At 41.3% G+C, this 17,541-nt stretch overlaps 1 protein-coding gene across 1 annotated transcript in view; it reads left to right on the top strand.

Annotated features, from left to right (window-relative positions):
* Nucleotides 1-17,541, top strand: part of shroom3 (shroom family member 3) — an 82,180-nt gene that overhangs the window by 32,950 nt on the left and 31,689 nt on the right. The window contains exons 3-4 of the mRNA XM_036140696.1: nt 258-431; nt 16,315-16,440. Coding sequence (XP_035996589.1) covers nt 258-431; nt 16,315-16,440 — 300 coding nt within the window. The remainder of the gene's footprint in view (nt 1-257; nt 432-16,314; nt 16,441-17,541) is intronic.

The raw sequence follows: 17,541 nt of genomic DNA, 5'->3' as shown, positions 1-17,541 counted from the left end.
AACAAAGCTGTTAGCCTCCATTAGTTGACTGATCGTCACCTTGCTTGCTAACCTGGATGGTAGTTTTTCTGTAGCACAGCATGTCAAAGAGCAGCTTCTACGTTCACACTGGCGTTGAGACGTTTCCCTTAACCAGAGCTGAGTTGTGACCCCAGAAGTCACAGTTTTTATGGGGTAGCTTGGCAGCAAAATCCCTTAAATTCCCTGTTGGGAATAATCTAGAATAAAGTTCCTGTTTCTGTTCTTTCTGCCTGCAGGGAGTTTGATCCCGGATACATCGAGGAGTTTACGTCACCAAACTCCGGGGCCGCTCTTCCACCTCCTGCTGTCTGTTTCCAATCCCCGTCACTGTCACCACCTCCACAGCCGGTGACCCCATCGTCCAATCAGGGCCGGCCATGTTCGGCGGTCCAACTACGCATCAGGAACAGGTAAGCCACTGCCGGTGTAGGTACCAGATGGACTCGGGTCCTGCGCCTTCTGATGACGTCACTATACATGGTTGGTTTAATGTTTGCTCAATTGCGCAAAATATTGTAATTGGTCTGGACAACTTACTAAAGTAATTATAGCGGGGTGTAGATTTTATTCGAGTGCGGGATTGCGGTTTGTAAACGGACAATTTTACGAAGAAATTCTCCATGGTCCCTGCGCCTCCTGATGACGTCACATTATGGCAACGCCACTCAAACAAACTACATTGAGCCCGCGGTCTGCATTTGTAACGAATCAATTTTATTAAGTTAATTTAGCGGTTTCTTTTTTCTCAAAAGCTTGAACAAATATTCAAGCCATTTTACAAAAAAAAAATCAACAAATATTTGACAATTGGCTCAATGTTTGGAAGAATATTGTTAACAAAAATGGAAGGGCTAGCCAGACTAATTTATTAAATGGACCAAATACCACAATAAAAAAAAAAATCAAATTCATCACAATTTCATCTGGAATAATAAAAAAAACATGTGATCAGAAAGAACAACATCATTACAAAAAGGAGGATTGAACCTTATTGATTTTAAATTTAAAATTATTTGGCTGCTGACTTTTATTAAAAATGAAATGAGTTTATGGTTTAGTTTCCCTTCACAATTAAAAAAAAAAATTGGAGGAATTAAATTTCTCTAAGGTTGTAACTTTGATCCTGCAAAATTACCGATTAAATTGTCAGACTACCACACAAGTATTCCAAAATGATGTTAAAAGTTTTCATGCCTCGACTAAGTTACGGGAAAATAACCGTAAATTAACAAAATAAAATTGATTTGTAACAAATGGAGACCGCGGGAATAATGTAGTTTGTTTGAGTGGAGTTGCCATATATAGACGTCATCGGGAAGCGCCCGATGCTTTTAGGCTGAGGTCAAACATCCAAGTGTTGAGACTTTGGATGCTTTCAGGGATTATTGTTCCCAACGTAAACAGGAATGAGGACATGTGAATGTTGCTGACTGGGATTTCCTGCCTGGTATTCTCTGACTCTTCCTTTCAGAGCTGATAAATCTATTTCTTTCACTGTCAGAGACCCAGAGGGTTGAGACAGGAAGGACTTCACCTGTGTTATCGGGATTTCCTGCCTGCGCTTCCTTTTTTCATGTGATTTAATGTCCTGCAGTCTGCTTGTTGCTGACAGGCCAAACTTGGATGGATAGGAAAACAGACTTTCCTGTAGGAATCACTGTTTGGGGTTATTTAAATCAATACGGAGTTTGTTTCTTAGCTGAGGCGCCTGGAAACTAAATGCTGCCTCAGCTGGTTGAATTCTGGCTCTGGGAACATTATTCAGCGCCTTATAAACAAAACAAATAAAAAAACACTTTTAAAATCTTTCCTTTTATGAACAGGGAGGCAATCACAGCGCCTTAAAAGTGCTGATTTACTCTCATTTAATTTTTTTTTCCTTTCTTAAGTACTTTTGTTTATCAGACAAGTTGGTATATCAGCCAAATATAACTTCAGTAAATACGAAAAAGCTGTTTTCAAATCTTGCAATGAATTGTGGGATGCGGTTGTCATTTTCCTGGGCAACAGCTTTTGTGCACATTGGTTTGATGGCGTACTGTAAGAGATAGAGACTCAAAGTGAACCCGGTGGTTCATTAGCTTGATAAAAACTCTCTAGGATCCGTGGAATTGATCCACACGAGCAGGATAAAGGATTTATATGATTTACACGATCTGCCGAGGCCCACCACCATTCTCAGAAGCTGAGCTTGCTTTCTGTCTCGTCAGTAGAGTTAGTTTTCATACCAGCGAATAAATCATGAATGTTCATGAACAAAGCAGCTTCGGGTGAGGCCAGGATCGCCGGATTTTTCGTCTTGAAGAGAAAACTCGTCATTTCAGAAGTACGTGAACAACACAGCTCCTGCAGAACATTTTCACATACATTCTCCTTTATTTTCACTTTCTTTGCTACCCGTTCCTGGCTAGGCTAGCGCTAGCTGGCTACCACTGGCAGCCTGCTAAAACAAACAAGCTTTGAGAAACACAAATGCTCATTATTACTTTTAAAATTACTTCAGTTATAATGAAATATCACAGAAAACCTCTAAGGACGGAACACAATTTATGATGTAATGATCTAAATTAACCCCCTATGCCTTGGAGGAAATAGAGGCTCTGCTTTACTCTACTTTATTTTTGCTACCCTCAGCAGGCTAAGCTAACGCTAGCAGCCTGCTAAGCTCTGTCTAAAACAGCACAACAAGCTTTGATTTACACATAACAGTCTGAAAATGTCGTGAACACACACGTATCAGGATATGACGTTGAAAGAGAGGGTTGTCGTCTCACGTCTGCTATTTGGCATCTATTCGTTAGTTCAGAGCGTCAAACTCCTTGACTTTGATTCCATGCTGGTAAACTTAAAAATCTCAATCCGTTGTTCTTTTTACCTGAAGCACTCGTCTGAACGAGTGTGACGGTTAATGACGCAACACGTCTGCACCATGTTTTTAACTTTTTAAACCCAGCGTTGTGGATGAAACCTATGTGAACAAACAGAAGCCCGTTTCCCGATGCCCAGGTATCCCACAATGCAGTGCGGTTGTTACATCCATTTCTGTTGGCCAGCCTATACTGGGACGGTTATCCGCTGTTCCATGGTTGATCAAGCAGTGGATAATGTCTCCTGTTGCACTTCTCTGTGCTCCCAAAGCCTTTAGAACTGGCGTTTTAAGCCTTTCTCAGATTGTTTCTGTTCTGTTCTTGAATTTTCTTTGAATTTTCTTAGATTGGAGCATGACGTTTTGTTGTTTGGGATGTTTAAGGCTACTGTCAGACAGGTTCTGTTTTAAGAATTTTTTTTGCTCTACAGGTCCAACCCTCCCCAGACCTGAGTGTATGTAGTTAGACTGACTCAGATAAAGTAAATTCATGATTTCAATTTGGACTAGGTTCTTATGGATGGCATATTCCCTAAAATAGATGAAATCTTCATTCAAAAACTGTTGTTTTTGAATGAAATATTCGTTTAAATATTAAACGAATAATATTTAAATGAATATTCGTTTGCTGATCTTAAACATTTGGCGTTGGCCAAAAAGTAGAAGAAATCAAGGCACAGAATTGGACTTTCAGACTCTGATCCTCAGCTGGAGGTAATGTTCAGATCTGATGTAAGTGAAAAAGCAGCTGAACTCCAGAGAAAACCTGTGAAGCCTCCAGAAAGCCTCAGGAAATAAAATCTGTCTTCTTGGAAGTAAAACACAAAAGAAGTGGCGGCTCCAGAAGAGGGCCGACCCCGGCACCGTCTGGTCACTCTGTACCCACAAACGGTCTATAAATACTAACACTTTAGTCCAGCTTGTTTCAGCCTAATATGGAGGCCATGCTCTGGACTCGCTGAGCGTGTAGTGAGCATCAGAACCTCAGCGGGGCGCCGTTGCATCTGTCTGCATCCCAGCAGCAGGACGAACCTTAAAGCTGCAGCGTATCTGAAGCAGCAACATGTTTGTGGATAATTCAGAGCCCCCCCCCCCCCACCTCAGGCCCGCGCTGTTATCAGATACAGCTCAGTCCAGCAGGGTTGGAATGCCGGCCTCCTATTGGCCGTCCTGAAACAGGAAGTGGGCCATCAGAGCCCCGTGAGGCTGGGCGTTAATCTGAAGAGGACAGAGAGACGGGTTTATAAACACCGGCTCCGTGTTTTATCCGAGATTTCCTTTCCTCTCCTTTCCCTGACCTGCTGCTTCACTCCCTCTGTCCTTCATCGTCTCCTATCCTCGTCTCCTTTTCCTGTTTCCTCCTCGCACGTCTCCTTCCCTCCTTTACCTTTCAGACCTCCGTGTCTGGTTCCTCCTACGTGTTTCTTTGCCTGAATCACCACATTCCTTTAAAACGGCATCACCTCACGGTTGCGTAAAGCACACACACACACACACACACACACACACACACACACACACACACACACACACACACACACACACACACCCTAGGTTTGTATTTCTATCCCCTATTAGGACATTGAATGGACGTCCATTTAAGTATCTGCAGCCTGTTTAAAACTTGTTCTTTGCTCCGTTGCGTAATTGCAGCATTTGAAACGATTGGATTAGTCGTAACTTAGTTAATTTAGTGATTTAACACAGCGAGGCGATTATATTCCCACCTCAGGGGGTAAATACTTCTTCATGTCTGCCGGTCGGTGACTGGAGGAGGTTTCCCAGATTTGCAACAATCGCATCAAGTTTTCCTTAATTATCTTTGTTTGTATGGTTCTGCTGCAGAAATCAGTCGTACCGCAAGTACCAGACATGTGCTGATTATATAAAACCGAAGAACTGAGGGTCTTATTTGTGTCAAACAGTCTTTTTTAAGACTTTAAAGCTGCAAAGTTGCGTCTTTTGAGCCAGAACCTTTCTATCCAAACAGCGTCGCGTCTAAAAGCGTTTATTCTGACGCTTTTCCAGTGCGGCCCTTCTGCCTCCCTCTGTCTCCGTTTTTTTTGGGCTTTCATGCAGATGGGAGGGAAGATTATTATGGGCTGCAGCAGATTCCCACAGCAACAAGATCAGCGCCACGATCGGACGACCCGCCCTGCAGTCATACAAACATGGCGGCGCTTCCAGTTTGTCTCTCCAAATAGAAAAGTGAAATATTTACAGCGGATTTCTGTGCAAGTCGCAGAGGATCCTGTTTGTCCCCTCATAATTGGTTGGAAATTAGTGATAGAAATTGTTGAAATTGCATTTTTCTGCAGGAATGTGCGTTTTTTTCCTGTCTTTATGAGGCAGATGTGGTAAAATTCATTAGAAATACAGACTAATTCTCTCCAGCCTGCTGGGTATGACTTTTTGGAGCAAAGCCCGACTTATGATGAGCCAATATCTTCTTCTTGGAGCTTAAAGTTGGTCTGTAGGCGTCTGTAGGGTGCAGACATGGAGCTTCTATTCTCTGATCTTGGAGCCACTTTGTAATCCTTGTGATTGTTGCTCCATCATGGTGTAAAAGCCACAGATGTTGCTGGACCGTTGGAGGTTGCTCTTGGGGAACATGTTGTGTAAGGAGGACCGTTCATTGAAGATGCTCCAGTTTTCTGCCTTTTTGTTGCCCTTCTAGTCCAAAAATGTGCCTGCAGATGCACTCGTATCCACCTGCCGCTGCAGTCGGGTAAGCTCTGCGCCGGTGGCTCCATCTGTCTGCAGGAGCACCGCTGTAGAAGCTGATTTGCTGCTCTGGAGTATTCACTTGTTTGCCTGCCAAGGTGGAAAAGCATCAGCGACAACCTCAGAAGCATCTGCTGCTGCCCATCAAGCTTGCAAGGGTTCAAAGGTCATCTCCAAACCGTCTGAAATCTAATTTCCTGCAGAGAGGAAGATTATTCCCAGGAGGAGAACGTCTCACGTCCAGCAGGTTCAGCCCAAGAAACTCAGAGAAATGACCAGGAGCTCCACCTCAGACTTCACAGGCCTCGGTTAGCAGGTCAAAGGTTAAAGGTCAGGACAGGACAAGAAGAAAAAGCACTGAACCAGGGTAGTTTTGCAAGGTTGAAGGAGAAAGCCTCTTCTCTCTAAAGATATCATGTCAGCAGGACTTTGGTCTGCAAAGCTGCGTCTGGATGAACCTGAAGACTTCAGGAACAACGTCGACCGGAGAGAGGAGGCCAAAGTAGAGACGTTTGACCTTAAAGTCCATCGTCTTCTCTGGAGGAAACCAACAAACATCTCACGTCTGCTGGAGGGAAAGTTGCTCAGGGTTGTTTTGCACCTATTCAAGCCCCGGGGTTCCTCGCGGCCTTTGACTGGACCGTTTACCGCTCTGTAGGGTCAAAGCGTTCTGGACTCACAGGCGAGACCATCTAGCAGCTGAAGCTCGGTCCAAACAGCGTCGTCGACAGAAACGAACTAAAGAGTTTGAGTGGTCGGTTCAAAAGGAGACCTTCAGAGATCTTCAGTCGGTCGAAGCGACGCAGGAAAGAGGAGCGACGCCTCCAGAGATCCGAGACGGTGAAGTCAGACTGGAAATCACGGCTGCTGGATGGAGGAGGTTCTGCAGGCGACTGGACCTTCATTCTGAGTGACTCTGTGTCTCTAAGATCATATAAAATAGTTTTTTATGTGAACTCTGCGTCTCTAAGATCATATAAAATAGTTTTTATGTGATCACCACTGAACTCGTGACTTTTTCCAGCTGTTATCAGGGATCCTCTCCGTTATCTGTGAGTGTTTCTGGACCCACAGACAGTGACGACCATCAGTAATAATCAGATCATTGTTCACAGGAGCGACCGCGTTCTGCATCATGAGACTGCCCCCCCCCCCCCCCCCCCCCCCCACAGTCCACCCTGTAGCAACACGGCTCTGTTGTTTTCCACTAAATCCTCCTCCTTTCGTTTGACTCCCACCTTTTCCAGTTTACATCCTGAACTTTTTCTAAGCTTATTGCTTTGGTGTGAAACCTTTTTTTTTTTTTTTTTAATCCTCCCTCTCCTTTTATCTGTCTCAGCATTTCCTCTCTATCAGTCCAATCACGGCCTCATTCCTCCCCGTCTCCACCCAAACAATCTGGCCGCCGTTATCTCCCCCCCCCCCCCTGTCCAGCGTCTCATTATGTCTTCCTCTCCCTTCCTCCCATCTTTCCTCCTCTCCTGTCGCACTTCTGATGTCTCTCGCTCTTGCAGGTCAGCGCCTGCTGTCCAGGCCGAGGATGTTTACTTCACGCTTTAATCATACGGGGGCCTAATGACACTTGATTGCTTGATTTGCTTAACAAGTGGGGGACTGGAGAGGGAGGGGGCGGGGACGGCACGGTTGGGCCCGCCAGCGCCTGACTCAAACCAGGACAAAGAGGCGGATGTGAGGATGGAGGAGAGAAGATGAGACTCTGATGAGCGCTGAGCTTTTCTGAGGAGATTCTGCGTGAAATAAATAAATTTCACCAAAAAAAACGGCGTAGAAACGTCTGCAAACGAGGCAAGAAGTGAAGTTCTTCAGATTTTTTATTTTTTTTTGGAGGGAATTTCAAAGCAGGATTTCTAAACCAGAGGTCCCAGAGTGGGGAGAGGACATGGAAAGTTCTGGGGCGGCATAAAAAAGAGAAGACGGTGAGAAAAGTTGGATTAGTGCTGAGGAGAAGTGCTGAGGAGCAGAAACCAGAAGGTGTGGGACTGAGATTTGTTCCGATGGAGCTGCTGGAGGTGTTTTACCGCAGGAAGCTGAGGAAGAAGCAGAAGAAACGGGAGCTGGGGCGCTCGGACGGCGCTCTGTGTCGGTCGCCGTCTGAAACCAGCGTCAACAAGCTGGCGACGGGCCTCATCTCCAAGGTGCTGAGGTTCACGTCCAGGTAAAGCAGCGGGACGCGCCGAGGGTTCAACGCCTGGAACGCCGTTCAGTCACAGTTTTCTGTAGATCATCGGTATCATCAAAAATGTTTGTTTTTTTGCAGAGAAAACTAGAAAAGTGATGCTCTCACTTTTTGGTTTATTCCTAATCAAACCGACGTGATTCACTGGTTATCGGCTGTAGAAACCCAGGAGTTCAGTTTGCTGCTCTGGAGGATGTAGGAGTGTTAAGGCAGATTTATTATTACAGCACATTTCAGTACAAGGACAACGCAAAGTGATTTACATGATTAAAATATTGGAAAATAAAACTGAATAAAAGCAAGTTGGAATAAAATGTAGTAAAATTGAAACAAAAAAAACATAGAAGGAAATATTAATGATTTTAAAAACAATTGGACAACAAAGTTAAACTATAGATGTTTCAGTAAAACAGTTTAACTAGAACAGTCGAAGGCATTCCTGAACAAATGTGTATTTAATCTTGATTTAAAGGAACTCAGGCTTTCAGCACTTTTCCACTTTTCTGGGAGTTTGTTCCAGATCAGTGGAGCATAGGAACTAAATGCTGCTTCTCCATGTCTGGTTCTGGTTCTGGTTCTGGTTCTGCAGAGCAGGCTGGAGCCAGAAGACCTGAGTGGTCTGGAGGGTTGATGCCCTGATAACAAGTCTGTGATGGATTTAGGTGCTAATTCAGGGATTTATAGACTAACAGAAGGATTTTTAAAGCCATGGAAGGACTTCAGAACCGGGTCCATGTTCTCTACGTTTTTAGTCTTAGTGAGGACTTCAGAACCGGGTCCATGTTCTCTACGTTCTTAGTCTTAGTGAGGACTTCAGAACCGGGTCCATGTTCTCTATGATCAGTTCTACTAAAGATAAACATGGATCAGTTTCTCCAGATCCTGCTGAGACATCAGTCCTTTAATCCTGGAAATGTTCTCCAGGTTCTAGAAGGTCCACTTTGTCTTTAGATGGAGGTTCAGGTGTGAGTCCATCACTACTCCCAGGTTTTAGGCCTGATCAGTGGTTCCTAGCTGAAGCAGCTGAAGCTGTGAGCTAACTCTGGATCTCTCCTCTGTCTGATGATGTTTATGATCTGAGCTAGAGGAGCATGTAGATCTAGAACAGGAGGAACCCAGGATGGACCCTTGGAACCCCACATGTGATTTATGTCATCTCTGATGTAAAGTTACCTGCTGACACTAAAAGTCCTTTAAGTAGGATTTAAACCAGTGGAGAGCTGTACCAGAGAGGCCGACCCAGTTCTCCAGGCGTTCTAACAGGATGGAGTGATCAACAGTATCAATGCAGCACTGAGGTCCAACAGAACCAGCACGGTGGTTCTTCCACAGTCTGTATTTATATGGATGTCATTAAACACCTTTAACGCTGAAGATTTGAGCTGCGTGACGTTTGAACGCACCATCGGCGCTTCAGATGTAGCCTCTGTGGTGTTTCAGCAGATCTTTGAGTCCCGGTAGTTTTCACAGACAAACTCAGATCTTAGGAAACGGCTCCGGTGACTCGGCTTAACGTCAGCGTGACGTTAAACATGGACATGACATCAGCGCTTTGCACTGAAACTTTCTCACCTGTACAGCCTTGCAGAATTATTGTCGCGTTTCAACCACAGAGTTTGTAAAAGGACCTTATGTGACAAACCAACACAAAGTTGTGCTTAGCTGTAAAGTGGAAGCAAAACGATGGCCGGCATTGAACATCTTCACTGGTAAAAGTCTGAAAAGTGTACCTTTTATTCAGTCTCTTTTTGTTCTAATACCTTTATTAATCAGTTATGATCTATGGCAGGGGTGTCAAACTCATTTTGGTTTAGGGGCCGCATTCAGCTTAATCTGATCTCTAGAGGGCCACACCAGTAAAGACATTGCAAGATTAAATAGAACTAATAAATGTGGACTTGTTGTTGATTTTTATATTAAGTGAATTTCACTTTTACACAATATATTATGAATAACCTCAGAGTTTTTAAGAAAAGTATGTGCAATTTCAACAATACTTTTACTCAGTTAAACATTTACTTGTGCATTATGCATAAGAACTGATCACAGTGATTGTACAATGTTGAAATACATTTATTCACATTTTTGGAACTTAAAAACCCTGTCCTGCATGACAAAATACATCAAACAGATAAAAATTAAGAAATTATTTAAAATCAATTTTCCACATCTGAAGCTCAGTGCTACCATCTGCTGATTAAAACACAGCGCCCCTCGTGGACAATATAGGAACTGCAGATTTTCAATTAAACGAAGTACATGTTTTTTTTTTCAATAATTGTTTTATCATTCTCTTCCTTTTATCTCCTCTTTCTTTCACCTTTTCTTTTTTTCTTCTTGTTCTTTCTTTGCTCTCCTACTTTCCCATTGCAGTGTCCATATCATTTGAGATATTCCCCGCATGAATCATAATAAAACTATTCACATTCATAAATCAAGCAGAGCACTATGGCAAAAGCAGTACTGCTCCACTTGTGAAAGTGTTCTATTTATTGAACACTGATATATTAATAGGGACATAAAGAGCATTTAGTTGAAAGCATTTAGAAGGAGCTTCTCACATCCTGTCGTCCATTCCGCAAACTCGTCTCCCTTGCTCTTCCTCACTGTGACCAGTAATGGCGCTGTGATATCGCCCCCTAGGGGTTCGGAGGTAGATCAATATATTGAAAGCCAGAATATCGATATTAAATCGTTTTTAAAAACATCAATATTAATCTTTGTAGCAGTTTTTATGCACAGCCCTGGTGCAGACCTACCAGGACATGGACGTCCACCTGGACTGACAGGCTGGACCAGGAGAGCATTGATCAGAGAAGCAGGAGGACCATGGTGGCTCTGGAGGAGCTGCAGAGATCCACAGCTTAGGTTGGAGACTATTAGCTGCGGACTTCACAAATTTGTCCTTTTATGGATCATTTAAAGAAAGCTATAATTCGTCCTGCTTAAAGTTCACCTGCAACCGTATACATGACACGGCGAGGCAAAAAGGTGCTCTGCTCAGATGGGATAAAAAAAGTAACACCATCCTCACTGTGTCACATGGTGGTGGCACCACCAGTTCTGGCTATGTCCCGCCTTAAACCATAATACTGCAACCTGATTGGCCCAAACCGTTTTTTCGTTAGGAAACAAACGTCTGAAGCCGGAGCGGGACAAGATGTTTGTGAGAATTCAGCTAGCAGGTGAGGTTATGTGGAGGTTCAACTTCCAGCAGGACGACCATCCTGAACACAGAGCCAGGGGTATTATGGGATGCATTAGATCCAAGCAGAGTCATGGGTTAGAACGGCCTAGTCAAAGTCCAGACTTAAACCTTACCAGAACTGTTTGACAAGGAGGGAAAATTGTTGTTCAAAGAAAGGCGGTTCTACTTCGTATCGACCCAAGGGGCCAAAATAAAAATGCATGCCACACTTTTCAGATTTTTATCTATCAGTTTCCCTTCCTCTTTATAATTATGCCTCGCTGTGTGTTGGTCTGTCACATAGAATCGTTGAAATTTATTGCTGTAGCGTTCAAAATGTGAAAAGTTTTGGGATTAGTGGCAGTTTGCTAAAAAGAGCATGGAGCTTTTTTGGTACTGAGAGGCCCAGCTTGGAATGTCAACCAGTGGTTCCTGCAGTAAACTGTGAGGATGACTATCTGCAAAAGTGCAGATAAAAGGTTTTGAGGCATTCCAGTCACGTCCTGTCGTCCCCCAGGTCCCCGTGGGTCAGAGACATGCTGGCTTTCATGTCCTCTGTCTCCAGCCTGGCCAGATAACATCGTTTCCTGTTTATCTCTGTGAATAAACAGCCGAGCCGCGGGATTGGCCGAAAGTGACGATGGTCAGGGTGCGATACTGGAGCCGTTATCGCCGCCGCTCAGATAACTGTGTGAAAACACAACAACGGCGATGTCAGAGGGATTAGTGGCTGCAGAAACAGAAATCACTAAAATTATCATGTGTGAGGATGTGGAGCGCGCTGGAAATGTGCGTCCTAAGCAGAGACATAAAAATAGACACGGCCAGACATCTTTCAGGCGTAAAGGTTTAATGCATCAGTTTATAACTGAAACTTCTCCACCCGGTGATCTGAACCACAGCAGGGACCGTTATGAAGAAAATCTAATATCACGATATCTTTGGGCTCTATCGCGATACACGATATATATCACGATATGTTTAAATAACCCTGAATAACAAATGTTTTTAGACAAATAGTGCCTAAAGTTGCATTGGTATATCTCATATTAACGTGTAATTTTTTTTTCATTTGAAAGATGTATTGCAAAATAAAAATTAATTTAAAATGTTATATTTTAGCCATTTTTTAACCACAGCTGCACATAGAAGCTTTTCACAAATTACAATATTGTCACATTAAAGCTCTTTCGTGGTCAACACTGGACCTTTAAAAAACAGAACATCCCAGCTGCCAAAATGAACACCAAGAAAAAATCTAACACAAAAATAAACCTAAAATATAAGGTGCTCTTTTGTGCTTAAGACATATAAATCTGTATAATAAAAATGTGACAATCCCAAAAACAAAAGCTTGTATAGTGACTATAAAATCAACTGACCAGTCGCAGCTACATATTCAGAGCATCTAAAAAATATTTCCATTGCTCTTTATGTGCTGGGAAAATTTTAAACAAACGTTTTTTCTTTTCTGTCATATGGGATTTATCAAAAGAAGACGCCAGTTTCAACTGTTTTACGGCTGGTTTAATTAAAGTTTCCTTCGGTGTTTGGGGCGCTTTCTGGCTTGGAGGCGGAACGAGTGATGCGTTCACAGAATGTGGGAGAAACTAAACTCACAGTGAATTAAATACAACGGCTCAATCTTGCCGTGAAAATTTGCACACGATAAAGTCATTTTTAATATCGCGGCGAGGAAAACTCGAGATACAGTGAGTATATTCGATATATCGCCCACCCCTATGTCCAACAACAGCTTTTCAGTCCGGCCCAGGTCTGGACTTTGACTAGGCCATTGCAACGCCTTTATTCTGTTACTTCTCAGCCATTCTGTCGCCGCTGCTGCTAAAGTAACGCGTCAGTCACAAAAAGACTTTTATCATTGTTTGGATCGGACGAAAGCCGCTCTGGTTAGAATCCGCAGTTTCCTCCACTCATCACAATGATTTAAAAGTTAGATTCTTCAGCTGAGGAGATAATCAGCACATTTCCTCTTCTAAATGAGTTTATTGTGCAGAATAATATGGCTTCTTATCGCTGCTCTGGCATGTGTGGCTGTTTTAACACTTTATCCTGTCTTGGATCTATTTCAGATTCCCATTTTAGATTAAAAATAAATAAATAAAGTAACGTCATTACTGGTAAGCAATGAGAATAATGATTATTGCTGGAAGAAATTAAACGTGAAGGATTACAGATTAGAAATAAGTTTCCTGGTTGGTTCTGGGGAGACTGACGTTGGCGGCGGCTGAGATGATGTTTGCTGACAAGAATGTCATTCTGGATATCTAAAATGTTATTTATACAAGGAGGAACTTACAGAAAGACACGGTGGAGACAGCAATAATGTTTATTTAATAAAAGGCCACGATATAGACCTGTTGTAAAGGTAACCTTACATCACCTGTTGTTATCCGGAGCGTTTCAGATCATACAGTTAACTGGATCTGAAGCAACATTTAAATCATTTAAATACCTGATAAAGAGGATCTTCTTTCAGTATCTCCTGTCCTGCTATGTAAAGAGGTTGTACTTTCTTTTTTTTTAACGACTGGATACTGGAATCGAGATAACACGTTCATTAATTTGCAGGTTTATCCTGTTTCTGGCCTCTGAGTTGTTGATTTCCATCTTGTAAATCCAGAAAGTGCAGAAGCTGCTTTTGGTTTCAGGTGCTTGCAGAGATGTTATCATGTTTTAATAGAAATGCACGCTCACATTAACAGAAATGATGGCTTAGAGGCTATTAATTGCTTTTGTGGAGCAGGTTAGCACCTACTTTATCAGAAGATGTTGTGTTTTTGGGGTCTGCTCTGAGTATGGAGACCATTCAGATGATGCAGTGTGTGGGAAAGCAGATTGGGCTGATATTTAACCCTGAAAATATAATTTCTCTGCCTTCAGCTCAGATAATGAACTCCTTTCAGAGGCTTATTCCTTGGAGCACTTTAAAACATCTGGTGCTGTGAATGTGGATCTGTTAAGGGAGCAAACAGACAAACACATTTCAGAAATAGAAAGCATGACCGGGGCGTGAGCGTTTGAGATCACGCAGGTTTTCTGCACAGAGGCCCGGCGGCACATGACAGGAACAATGACTGCATTGAAGCCGAAGAACTGGAGCGATGCCGCCGTGATGTCACTGCAGTCTGCAGTTAATGAAACAGCGTGTTCCGCTTCCTTTATCCAGGCCCCTGTGTTGCACCTTGCATCTGTTTAGGTTGAATACGTGACGGCGAGTTCACAGGCAGACCTCAGGCTGCCATCCTGGCCTGACTCATACATCTGGACTTTGTCACGAGATCGGTCAAATATTTCCCAGCAAGAGTGGAAAAATAGACAAAGAAATTACCCCTCATTCAGCTGTTACTCTGAACACAGTTGGACATCTTATTTAATTATTATTCACATCAGCTGGTGTATATTTCATCAAAATTCCCCGCAGCATGACATTTAGATCACAATGTTGAGTACGGAGGACCAAGACTGTCAAAACTTAGGGAGGCAGTATGTGTGTGTGTATATATATATATATATATATATATATATATATATATATATATATATATATATATATATATATATATATATATATACTCAATTACCTCTGTGGTTCAAATACATTTGAATGTTGAGCAAAACAATGAAAGGTGAAGACAAATGAAAATAAATGTTCCAGTATAAATATTAGTCAAGAAAACAAAAGGATCTGTATTTTAAATTGTAAACTTAAGTAGAATGTATAACTAAATAAAATGTCTGTCTGTCTATCTATCTATCTATCTATCTATCTATCTATCTATCTATCTATCTATCTATCTATCTATCTATCTATCTATCTATCTATCTATCTATCTATCTATCTATCTATCTATCTATCTATCTATCTATCTATCAACAGTAATACAGATGTATATACATGGGTGTAAAATTAAAAGGAATCAAGTAAATTAACTGGTACACTCATAAAAATCATATGGGAATATTATCTCTATGGTAAATAATTAAAAAAAGCAATGCCTACAAAAATTGCCATTTTTGGATATTCAATTTAATGTTTAATTTGTTGAGAATGTAACCTGAGTGATTAATAACTCTCTGTGTTTCCCCAGTTATGGTCATAAAAGTCCTCCATACTAGAGGGTTCTTACAGCTTTTCATGTTAACACAGAAAACAAAGACATTTGGAGCTACTGTGCAAAACCTTTTTTTAACATTGGCTACTTCTTCAATGGTTTAACAAAATTGGACATCTTATTTAATGTTAACTATTTTAACTAATTAGAAAATACCCTATTTACTCCTTTTCAACTGCTGCGCATTTCGTTGTGGTCCGCTGCAACAGAGAAACCAGAAAGTAGCCTGTACCAGAATATTAAGTATGGAGGACTGAGACTGCCAGAATTTAAGAGGCTGAAACATATAAATTGCTTAATAACATAGAAACAATGGCAAAGCGGGTAAAAGAGCCACAAAGGTACAGCGATGCAAATGGTGAGAGGAATATAAAATATGACAATAAATTAATTGAGGTAGTTACAAAATACTTTTGATGTATAATGATGTATAAATATTGAAAACTCCAACTCGTTTCTAAACACATTGTAAAACCAATGCATAAATATCTTTTGAAATAAATACATGTACAAACGGTAGACAACAATAATGTATACTGTAAACAAAATTATGCAAGTACTATAGAGAAAATCGTATAAAGAGGTTTTGGGTACTTGATGTTAGAAATTAAAATGACAACATTTATTGGATATTTTTCATATTAACTGTCCATTTATTGACATGTTTTTTTTTTTCAATATTGAACTATTTTTAAAATGTTGCTTTATTTCCTCATTTAAGCAGTAAAAGTCCTCATACTTGGGGGTGGGGACTCTAAGTGCTTTCAAATCTAAGAATTGTTTAGCTACTGTTATTTTCTGAAGAAACTCATGGGCCATCCCTAATTCCCCCCAATCCTTTCCTTTAATCTGCCAAACCTTTTATATGTGATTTTTCCCTTTCTTTCTTTTTTTGCTTTGGCAGTTTTTTTTTCTGATTTTTGCTCATTTTTGCTAACTTCAGCCATGTTCAGGAAAGAGAAAGTCTGGCCTCCTATAAAACAAATCTCTGTAATGTTGTTATTTCTCTTCGGAGGTATAATTTCAGCATCTCTTTGTCTAATGCATGGTTGCTGGTCCTTTCTGAGCATTGCTTGATGTGTTACACAAATAACAGCAATCTCCTGGCAATATCCTAAACATGGCGCCATAAAATCCAGCAATATCCTCTCTCTCAACCCGTCGCTGCGTTTTACCTCCACAGACGCAGTGAACAGGCGTCTCGTCCTCATTCCTGGCACTCCACGAAGCTTGGCGAAGGTCACCCGGACCTCGGTGAGGGGATGACGGACTCGATGAGCACCTCCTGGCACCAGAGCTACCCCACCAGGTTAGAGGACGGAGTCTGGAGGGTCTGTGTATATTTTCAGCTATTTGTGATCAGCATATATTAAATCGTGAGGATTCTGGTCTGTTTAACCAGTGACAGACCCTTTCAGACTTCTTAGTCACTGCCATGTTTTTAAAGCGGTATAGGGTCTAAAAAAAAAAGGTGAATCCTTGATGTGGGTCAACAACATTAACAGCTTCTATATGTCTGGTTGGAACCGCTCAACCTAAGCAGGTTTTGTGTAATACTTTTTTCAGGAATATCTTCACATATCATATTATCTCTCACCTAAAACAAATTAATCCAGAATTAATCCAGTTTTGAGAGTGCTTCAGTCATATTTTGTGGTTTTGTTGCTAGTTAGCCCCAAAGGAGAATTTGAGAGTAGCTGGTGGTTCTAACCCGGTTCAGTCTTGTCCATTTAAGTTTCTGTAAATGGTCTCAAAATAATGTAAATACAAATTCTGTTTCTTGAGTTTTGTGTTTGTTATTTGGACAGAAATGTGCCTGGACTCACCTCTTTATTGGCCATCTCTGCTCATTAGCTTGCCATAATAGTAAATCATGTTTTTAGGGTTTAATTATTATTTAACATGTAACTTAAGTTTCTCCCCTTGGAATCATTACATAGATACTTAGAATAACCAGTATTAACAGAACCACAGTTTGAGATTCATTGTGTAAAACCATTTTTGTTTGTGGAAAAAAATTTTAAACTAGCTTAGCCCGTTAGCATGTAGCTACAGGCTAGCAATACTTTGAGCTAAGTGCTAACAGCTTTTGTATTTTGCATTGGCATCTATAAAGTTTTTTGTTTTTTAGGATGTCACAATGTACAGGTTGCTTTATAGAATTTGCAGATTACTGTCTGGAACTTACAGGTTACTTTCTAGAATTTACAGGATACTTTCTATATTTGTATTTGTATGCATATTATCAATGCTCAAAGTTGCTGTGATATGAATTTCATCCCACTGTGCAAAATATAGTTTATAGCCTAAGCAGATTGGTTCTTGCTGTGAATACCTTTTTTAATAAAAAAATAGACTATTTATGTATAATATCTGTCACACATTCCTAAAGATCTGATTTAAAATCAAT

This window comes from Fundulus heteroclitus, chromosome 8 (genome assembly GCF_011125445.2).
Source record: "Fundulus heteroclitus isolate FHET01 chromosome 8, MU-UCD_Fhet_4.1, whole genome shotgun sequence".
Classification (NCBI taxonomy): domain Eukaryota; kingdom Metazoa; phylum Chordata; class Actinopteri; order Cyprinodontiformes; family Fundulidae; genus Fundulus; species Fundulus heteroclitus.
The sequence above is the reverse complement of the archived record's forward strand: the minus strand, read 5'-3'. Positions and strand labels throughout refer to the sequence as shown.